Source organism: Branchiostoma belcheri, unplaced genomic scaffold (genome assembly GCF_001625305.1).
Source record: "Branchiostoma belcheri isolate BF01 breed outbred unplaced genomic scaffold, Haploidv18h27 scaffold26, whole genome shotgun sequence".
In the NCBI taxonomy this organism is placed as follows: Eukaryota; Metazoa; Chordata; class Leptocardii; order Amphioxiformes; family Branchiostomatidae; genus Branchiostoma; species Branchiostoma belcheri.
The window spans coordinates 257,404-267,396 of record NW_017803865.1 but is presented as its reverse complement, the minus strand read 5'-3'; the positions used below and the strand labels follow the sequence as shown (position 1 = coordinate 267,396).

The 9,993-nt window shown below is 38.2% G+C and overlaps 2 protein-coding genes across 6 annotated transcripts in view; one reads left to right on the top strand and one right to left on the bottom strand.

Annotated features, from left to right (window-relative positions):
• Window positions 1-9,126, bottom strand: part of LOC109471876 (very-long-chain (3R)-3-hydroxyacyl-CoA dehydratase 3-like) — a 12,949-nt gene extending 3,823 nt beyond the window's left edge. Inside the window, exons 1-11 of one of the 3 annotated variants that reach the window (XM_019771296.1) lie at window positions 9,033-9,126; window positions 5,314-5,356; window positions 4,707-4,780; window positions 4,197-4,376; window positions 3,877-3,949; window positions 3,424-3,534; window positions 3,066-3,193; window positions 2,832-2,944; window positions 2,139-2,263; window positions 1,676-1,798; window positions 341-1,393 (exon numbers count right to left, since the gene is read on the bottom strand). In XM_019771296.1, the coding sequence (XP_019626855.1) occupies window positions 1,269-1,393; window positions 1,676-1,798; window positions 2,139-2,263; window positions 2,832-2,944; window positions 3,066-3,193; window positions 3,424-3,534; window positions 3,877-3,949; window positions 4,197-4,376; window positions 4,707-4,780; window positions 5,314-5,356; window positions 9,033-9,116 (1,179 nt within the window). In that variant the 5' untranslated portion in view covers window positions 9,117-9,126 and the 3' untranslated portion in view covers window positions 341-1,268. Of the gene's footprint in view, window positions 1-340; window positions 1,394-1,675; window positions 1,799-2,138; window positions 2,264-2,831; window positions 2,945-3,065; window positions 3,194-3,423; window positions 3,535-3,876; window positions 3,950-4,196; window positions 4,377-4,706; window positions 4,781-5,313; window positions 5,357-6,623; window positions 6,715-9,032 lie in introns of those variants that run through there. The other 2 variants (XM_019771297.1, XM_019771298.1) reach the window with 2 other exon arrangements.
• LOC109471875 (death-associated protein kinase 2-like) overlaps window positions 6,811-9,993 on the top strand; it is a 33,392-nt gene continuing 30,209 nt past the window's right edge. For 2 of the 3 annotated variants that reach the window (XM_019771295.1, XM_019771292.1), the window contains exon 1: window positions 6,811-6,911. The gene's annotated coding sequence lies outside the window, so the exon portion shown is untranslated. Of the gene's footprint in view, window positions 6,912-9,775; window positions 9,795-9,993 lie in introns of those variants that run through there. The other variant, XM_019771294.1, reaches the window with a different exon arrangement.

The window sequence follows — 9,993 nt, the reverse complement described above, 5'->3', positions numbered from 1 at the left end:
ATAAATGTAATTCTGTTGTAATCATATGTTCCAATGTATTTGAACACCTGTAGCATTACATACAGGGGATCTTAGTGGTCTTTCTAAATGACATTGTACACTAAGTCTTCTAAAGACTAACATTTCGATAATAAACTAACAGTCGAGTTTAAATGATTCAAGAGAGCATTACTTTTCAGTTTTAAGTACTACATGACTTACTTGGCACCATTCTACATTACAACTTTGGTGCAGTGATTCTTACTTTCTACTATACAGTCATTATTTGTTGTATATTTTAGTGTGTTGTTCAAGTGAACAGAGAAATGTTAGCAACAACAGGAGTTACAAATGTTAATACCTGTAGTAGCATGCATATAATACATGTTTCTCTGAAAGATAATCAACACAGGGACAACCTAGACCACTGAACATACATGTATCTCCACATACAATGGTGGCTTCACATGATTATTGTTTCAAAGTCAAAGGTCTCCAGCTAATGTCCAAATGTAAAGGTCAACAGTAATGACTCAGCAGGAAATGCATGAATATCCTGTGATTGTCACCTACAGTATAGTAAATAAACCACACACAAATGCCCATGTTCCTTTAGTTACTACTACATACTGGACCAGGTTCAACTTGGTAAAAGCAATAAAAGCAACATACAGTGTAGTCCAGGAAATACTGTTCTACAACAAAAATAGTGGTCCCTTGCTTTCTGGTACAAAACTGTCCTGAAACAAAATAAATGCATTTTATTGCAACAAAAATGAGTCTTGTTAACACATTACCAAGTACATGTAATATGTCCTCACATCAAGAACAGGCTATGTTCTTAGTGATAGACGATAGATATATACTGCTGCATGTACAATACTGCTACAATAGGAATTTCACATTGGGATGATGTACAAGCATGGCAAGATGTCATGTTGTTCTGTTCTTGGCTAACAGCCTATTTTGTTAAGGTAAGACTTAATCTTCTTAGATAGAGTTAAACCAGGCAGTCGTCATTCTTAAAAGACCAGGCTAACCAAAAAATTTTACATACCAGAGGAGGCATAATAAATTTCCTTTATCACCAATGTCTTTATCACCTACAGTAGGTTGCCCTAATACCATGGCCTGGAATCCATCCTGTTCTAGCTCCAGTTTGCTCCTCTTATAGCATCAATTCAGAATATTCAGCAAGGAAAGAGATTGGTGTCAGCATAGGCTGCTTCATGTAATGCCATTCTTATATTCCCAACACCCCCACACACCACCTATGCTGACATGTTCCCTTAATCAATGTGCTGATGAGCTGCAGCCCTTTCTTTAGCAGCGGCCCTCTCCCTCTCCTTTCCACGCTTTACCGCAGCCTTTCTGCGTCTCTGTCGCACCATGTACTTCAGCAGCATGGTACCACCTGCAGGGTAGAGAACAGGCATTCTGGTCAAGGTGCACCCATGTATTGATTAGAATACATTGGCATGATACAATAAAACATAATTATATATATCATGGTAGAGATTGCAATCTGTAAATCTAAAGATATTCCCATAAAAGACAGAATGAGTTGTGCCACTTTTGATCAATGGAGTGACTAATTTAGGATTACTACCATCCTGATTGGAGTCTCTGTCTACAAAGTTCCACTCAGATACATGTACACAGCCCTATCACTATTAGATGCCATAATGTCACAAACCTGCAGCCAGCATCATGAGATACAGCTTCATCAGGAGGGGATAGTGCATTCTGATATTGCCCCACTGGTAGCTGAACTTGTTGGAGCGCTCGTAATACGGCACAGCCGTGAAGATACAGTAGGCTGTGGATGCAACAGTAAGGGTTTGTACAAGTATGATATGAGAACAGGGCTTGAAATACTACCTATATGTAAGTTACTTCCACATGATAGGCACCTTGGGGATACAGACAGGAAGTTAGTTCAAAGAATTTATTTCATTTCCTGTCTTAAATTTCATTCAAAATGCATGTCTGTTGCCTTATGGAAGCCAGTGGGAAAAAGCATAAACAGAATCAGCAAGATATTCACAATAATTCAATAAATGAACAAAACAAGAAATTTACAAAAACTCATATTTTTATTCATATTTCATATAGGTTTTTGATATGTGGTTGTGGTACTGGATGACAAGTTCACTCACCTTCCAGTAGAAAGCCGAGTGGATACAGTGGGATCCATATGGAATAACGCAGCCACTGGGTCACCTTGAAGAGCTTGGCAGGGAGGTTTTCCTTACCGATGAGTGTTAACAGGTAAAACGGGTACCTAAACCGGAAGATGTACCTAAAAATATGAATAACCCGGCAAAAACATCTGGTTACACCTTAAACCTGCAACACCTGGATCCTGCTGGAAATGATGAAATGGACAAATGAAAAAGGAGGGGAAACTGATAGCTGTTCTGCATGACGAACTTGGACTGTGAAAAATTGTGTTGATCTCCAATAGCATGAACTGAAAAGCAACAAAAATAAAGAGGAATGAGACTAATAAATGAGAAAACCTGAAGCCAACAATGCTGAAGGTGCCAGACTGGCTTCAGAACATACCAAAGAAGGTTTCAACAGAAACGACCAGCATTTGCACATGAACACTCAATACATAATCAAAAACATGAAAAACATCTTAATGTATGTATGCGTTGTATATGTGTATTGCAAAATAATAAAAACATTTCTTTTGAATAGTTGAAAAGCCTCAGAGACAACATTTTTCTGGTGTGTTTCATTTCATTTTCTACATTGCTTAATTGTAATAACAAGGTAATAACAAAAGATGGAGACATCTGAATAGCTATGTGTAGGACACAATAACACAGTAACACTAGCCTTACCTGACCACCTCTATACAGCTCCATGTGGTGAAAAGGTAGGTGACTACAGGTAAGGGGTACATCAGCTCCTCAGGGTAGATCACCAGGAACAGGATGAAGTTACGACCAAGAGTCTACAGTAAAACAAAGATTTCCAGTTACAGAGACCTCCAGTATTGGGAACTACAGCTACATGTACTACTGCTCGACTTGTCTAAATAGTTAGTGTAACATATAAAAGGGCTGACCACCAACCTGTATGAGAGGGAAGAGGGGCTTGGAGTTGACCAGCCCCACCTCTGCATGGATGTACTCCAGGAAGGACATCAGCTGACAGGTCATCATCATCTGACCAGTAAACTCCCAGGTGTGCTGGAATGAGTCTGAAGACAGGGGAATGAGAGACATTTAGTCATTGTTACAGCAGCAAACACTTGTTGAATGTGTAAAATATGTTGTAGCCACACACAACCTTCTCCCTAACCCCATAACCAACACAAATTTGGTGCCGCATGGCTACCTTTGCAGGGTAAAGGTTAATGCAGTCTGTACTTTTAACTGTACAAAACTATGTGCTATGACTATGTGCATACAAAACAGAACAGGAACTGACCTCTGTGGTGCATCATGTAGCGAATGACACAGCTGACAAAGATGAAGGAATACCCCATGAACTGGAAAAAGTTGTAGGCAAACAGCCACCAGGTCTTCAGATACTTGATGGCTGTGAAGGGACATGAGTATGCAGTGTTTTCAATACAATACCAACAACATAGATGTCTTTCGTAAACTGGACATGAACAGGTATCTTACAAAAGGCATGAATGTAGCACAGATGACATCAAATGATAAGTGCACCATGTACTTAATTTGCACGTACATGGAGTCAGTTACATGATCAACCAATGGTCTCCTCTTTTTCTTCTTTCCTGTACTTTTCTTTCCTTACATTTGGCAACTCTTACTGGTACATGTGACACTGGTCACCTGTAATCTTTTACAAATGGTATTAAAGGATTAGAGGTAGAGTACAGGTCAGTATGAATTATGATCATGATCGTCCCACCTGCCCGACTCTCCATCTCTTCCTTCATCTCCTCCTCAAATTTCTTCAGTGACTCTTGTCGGTACTCTTCAAGCTGAGAACAAAAATACAAGTCATGAAAGGATTACAACAATGACTTGATTCAAGAAGATGCAGAAAATCTGTCCAAACTGCAAGTAGAAATTCTTTTTTTTTATTCATTTACTTCATGTTCAGCACAAAACAAGGCTCATGGGAGCCACTAAAATGTTTTGGGTTACTGTACAGACAGTGAGGACAGGCCTTTGTTGACCTTCTGACATGTTTGGTTGATGCAGGTAACAGAAATGTGTAAGACTGACCCGTCTGGCTTTTTCTTCCTCAGCTTCAGACTCAGAGTCGCCCTCGTCTCTCCACTTGTCGAAGTCGACCTTGAGGAAGCCGGGTCTCTTCTCCTGCTCAACAAGACGGCTCCACCACTGTTTGTCCTGCTTCATCAGCATAAACTCCACTCCCTGGGGCGTGGTTCTGTACATGCTTTTCTACAGAAGAGATGGAATATAAAAAAATGCTGTAAATCTTGCAGTGGTTTTACTTTCAGGGCTCTTGCAGTGACCAACATGAAATTACATGAATTTAGAGTAATTCGACCCAGCACTTCAGAGACTGATGTTACATGATACTAAGAAAAATATTCTTGTACTTAAATAAAGTATTGAATGTTTCACGTGGTATTGATTTTAGTTGCATATACATGTAGATAACTTCACATTTTGTGCTTGGTATTATGCAAACAGCTTTTTAGTAACACATTGTACTACATGTAGCTACTAGTGAAATTTGACACAAACACATAACAGTTGTTTACTGACCTCAGGATCAACTTGCTTGAAGAAATCCATTTGAAAGCCATATTCATTTTGTCCTTTGGCACCAAAACCATATGCTAAACAAAAACAGTGACATGAAAACATGATCTTTATTAGAGCTCTAGCAGTGAATGATAAAGTTATAATCACTGATCACCAATCACTGATCAAATCTCTTGTGTACAAAATTTGTTTTTATCAAGGACATTATACAGAAGTATAATGTCCTTGTTACTATCTAACCGGTATCTGTTCAGTGTAATTGCTGTGAGATTGACAACAACTGCAATTCATTCCAAAGTTGCTAGGTGTCCTTACATTGTCAAAGACCCTTGTGCTTGATAGCTTGTGTACATGTACACATACAAACTAAGATTCTGTCTACAGCTGCTGATTTCGTGTAAGCTTATAAGTTATATGTAAAAAGTAGAAAGACAGGAAGTTTCTTCAACCTTTGGTACCAAAAGATAAACATGTGGGTCATATCCAAATTTGACTATTGCACAGGTGATCTTTTTTTTTATAAAAAATTAACGCAAGAACCAGCAAATGAATTTGGGGTAGCCAGAGTCATAATAAAACCTACTGAAGGTAGCAGCCTGAGACATACCTCTAAAGGTCAGACCATACTCGTCCAGCTGCACATTTGGGTCCTAGCGATAAGAAAATAGATTTCAGTTAGCCTTATTTGAAACAGCAACGTTTATTTAGAGCGACACATGGAGCAATGTGAGCAAAACAACATCCAACAAAAACACCATTAAAATATTGTGGAAGTTCATCAGTTCACACGCATGTACAAAAACATACATGTAGTTTAAACAAAAGAAACAGTAATCTAAAATAGCAGGAAACATACAATTTTGTTTACCCTATTTTGCTCTTAAAATAGCATTATGTTTTAGTGACGTCTTAAGTAAAAAAAATAGTACATGTTACATTTTGTATATGACAAAAGATGGTGGAAGTCATTTTCAAAGTGTTACACAATAGCATAATATATGGTGGTAATTCAAATGAAATTCATGGGGGAATGTGTCTTTGTTCATCTGCTATCTTGTCCTATCTTGGCCAGTATTTTATGGTACAGCCATCAGTTTCCAGTTACATCATGTATATGGTTGTCAAAGAGGGATAATCAAGAGGTGTACTTAAAAGGTAAAGGTAAGCTGTAAAGATAAGTTCCAAAATTAGTACAATTGCACTTAGAATAAAAATTTCCTCTAGTCTGGAACCATTGTTAACCCCTGCTTACCGACCTCCCTTCTATATCAGGTTTACACATGTAGGTCCCATGCTGCTACCCTGCATTCATGTATAGAAAGCCAGGGGATAGAAACATCCCAAGAATGGAGGACAGTGTGTGATTGACCAAATACAGGTAATCCTGGGGCTTATTACCACCTCCTAACTCAACACTGCCAATTGATGCAGGAACTACGTCAGTCCCTGGGTACCACCCTTGTAATCTGCCCATTTGTGAGTCACAGATAGACACCACTTAACTGTTATATGGCTAGTTCAGATGAGTTCATTGGTACTAGTACATGACTATTATTAGTCTACAGATAAAATATCACATTCTCCATTTTTTAACAAGACTTAGTGGAATTATGAATGTTGTCATCCATTCATTCATAATTTCATTCAATCAATGCAATTTCATTTTATAGATTCTACACAAAGAATTGAGAAGTTTACTCTTGAAAAATATGTCAATCTAACTTGGTTTCTAACTTAGTTCTGAACAAATTTCCTATGACATGTGAATGTGATTACTAGTATTATGTAATATAGCATGGCAAAGGAAGTCTTTAGTCGTTAATGTAAGAACCACAAAACCAGCAGCAAACCCTCATGCCCTGCTTGTACAAATATAGGTCAATGTTTACGATGCTTTAAGGTCTTCATCATACACACCCACAGCTAGTCAGCCTTCTCCCTGCATATGTTGCTGCTCTGAAATAATCATGGGGAGATTTTAAAGGGACAGCTCCCTTCCAAAAAGGGCAGGAACCTTTGACATCCCTCTGGCATCAAATATCTGGGGGATCAGGTTACCCAGGAATGGCAGCCATGCTTCAGCACTAGGACACCCTACAGCTTCGTGTCACATAATCTTGTCTCCTATAGATATTGCTGAGTCTTCGTACTATTTTCACCGCGAGGAGAAAGAGAGCGGATCGTAAAAATTACGTCAAAACTCAGGTAAGTTCTGACAGGAAAAGGGGGAAACTGTGAGGTGGGGAGGGGTGGAACACATGTGGATGAGGGGGTCCTATCCTCTGTCTAAAATTATACTGGAATGGGGAAGGCCACTCGGCAAGGTCATTTGTTGGGGCCAGTTGCCTGGCATATCAAAGCTCTGGTCATGGAGGAGACTGTATCACATGACCCTTTGTAGTAGACGTTTGATTTCCTGTTACCTGCTTGGTACCTGGACAGTACATTTAGCTCAAAAACATGATGTAACATTTGATATTTATAGCTCAGTGCCTTTTATGCCAGGCACAGGCCATTCCAAGCTACATACGGGCTAGGAGCAGGTTGGGTGTTTTTTGTTGTCATGGGATATAAGTTGTATATTTGGTTTTATAGCTTTACAGTTATAGGACAGTACATAAATCTGAAGATAGATCTTGTCTAGAGTCCAAATCTCAAACCAGATTTTAAAAAAAAATTACAGCTGAGAATTTCTTGGTAGTGCCATGTCTTAGCCTTAATACTAAAGCAAAGGTGGCTGATTTTATTACTATATACAATATGAAAAAGTCAGGGGTCACCATTTGCAAAGTAATAATTAAACTAAAAATTAAGTTATAAAGGTCATTCTGTGGAAAGCTTCAGTCTTATGAAAAAAATAGCTTGCTGGTGGGATGTTTTGATTTGTGCTCTGTTTACAATAGCCAAACTACAAAAGGAAAAACCAAGGACAATATTAGTTTTTTATACAGATAAACTGTATAGATATACTGTATAATGTCCTTGGTAAAACATACTCTCTCAAGCAACTTTTCAAAATTTAGCTGGGGTCCTAATATTGATAAAAATTGTTTTTCATCCTTCTAAAAGGATCAACAAGTCTTTTCTTTGGGAAGTGGTCCAAAATCAATGTCATTCAAGACATTAAGTGTGTGTGTGGTGTGTGTGTGTGTGTGTGTGTGTGTATGTGAAGTTGCCTAACTAAAACCATTTTTATTTCGATTATTTGTAAAGAGTAATGTTTTGTGTTGCTTAAATAGATTATCTAACCTATCAACATATAAATTTTGTCCAACAAATTAGACTGCTACATAATCATAAAGCAAAAATAAGTTTTACAATGCCAAAACATGACAAGTAAAATTTGTATATCAATAACATTGAAACAATGAACATATTAAACCGGCAATAGCATGTGTATGGCTAAATCAAGGAGGTTGTATGGGGATCTGTTATGTCTGAAAAAATATCAGTTTTAGCAAAATGTACTTGGATATAGAATGTGTATTATATAATAATATAATGCTAGAATGCTACATTGTGTGCAATGAAATGATTATTGACACTTACAACAAACCAAATGTATCAATGAAAAGGGATCCTTATTTCCCATATACTTGCCAGACAGGTTTTGAACATGGGACAGGCTTTACAAAAAATGTGATTATGTTATCAAATTTTCTTATATTATATATATACTTGAGTAGGGTAGTTAGACGACTTCCATGTTACTGAAAATGCATTGGGCAAAATATATGCCTATTCAAAATTATATGAGAGACCGCTGTTTTTGTTTACATTATCTAACGTTAAATGCAAATTATTTGAAGACATATGCAAATTTTGGTATGAAAAGCAACCGTCACTCGCTCTTTGCCTACCTCTCGCTGGACGTGACGTCATGCCGATCACTTGTATGAGGTTCTTATCATATATTTTCATAGTGAAAAGCTACATCTATCCTGATACAATTTTGAAATCCTTTTTATTGCGTGCTAAATATTTAATTGTAGACATCATATTTTCCAGAAGATTCGTATTGACATAATTAAACGTATTTGTTTCGTCATGAAGCTGGCATCAGTAATAATATTTAAGATTTACAGCAATTAACTGGGTAGCCATAAATTCCCCCGAGAACGCTTAATCTGCATTGAACAGGTGGAAGCTTCGAGAGACATATTAGGCCATGCTGGACGTCAAATATGGAGAAAACCAAAACCGAAACACTTCCTTGTTTTCTGAAACGAGGAACAATCGCCAACAATACTTACGAAATAGAGAAAAGGAATACATAAAATTTAGGTACCCCTGTCCTCTATCATATCACCTTCTTATTGCACTCACCGAAACGTCTCTCAAATCCACCTTGAGGGACAATTTGTCCTTTCTTTGTGCCCAATAAACGAAAGGAGTGTAGACGCCCGCCATGATGGTTGATGTAACCTATGACCCCTTTTCACTCTCCCTTTTTTCGCGGGAAATTTGGGTCACTGCTGGACAGTGTTTTGAAAAGGAGTTTTGTGGGGAAAATTCGTCAGAAATGATAAAACCTTTTTGTGAAAAATTGGACTCTATTCATAATGATAGAAGTTTGAATTTTTTTCTCAACAACGAGCAATAGACCCCTTCGACTTTCACGGATCGCATAAACTGCTTACGTCACAGGGGGGACATTTCGAAAGAACGTCGTTCTAGAACGCTGAAGTCGAACGGGGCTTGCGCTCGCGGTGTCCCCCCTGGCAGATAATTTTTTTTACTAAAAGGTAGATAAGTGTCTATTTTCTCGGTAATATATGCGGAAATGACAGGAAAACAGGCACCAACTTTGTATGGTGGCATTCCGTACAACAATTTAAGGTTATTTTTGTTCTGTGACGTATGCAGTTTATGCAATCCGTGAAAGGAACTTTCGAAATGTCCCCCCTGTGACGTAATTTCTATTCAAAATGCCCCCCCTGTGACGTAAGCAGTTTATGCCATCCGTGAAAGTCGAATGGGTCTATTTATTTGCATATATCATTGGGAAGTTCTATCGTGACGTCATCAGGGCTCGAACGTGTGTTGGGTGCATGGCGGGCGAGATGGATGTTCACGTCGGAAAAGGAGGTAATATTTCCTTAAATCTACACCAAACCAGTGAGTCTGTAAAAAGATATACAATTGAGTTCAATTGTCCTTTGGTTTTTAACATGAACTGAGAAACAGGTTAGACCAAAACGGCCTCTAAGTGACGGAATATATTTCCGACTGTGGGGAAAAATGTTGCAGACGATTTTTTCCCCGTGCCCCCATGTTTGCCCTTTGG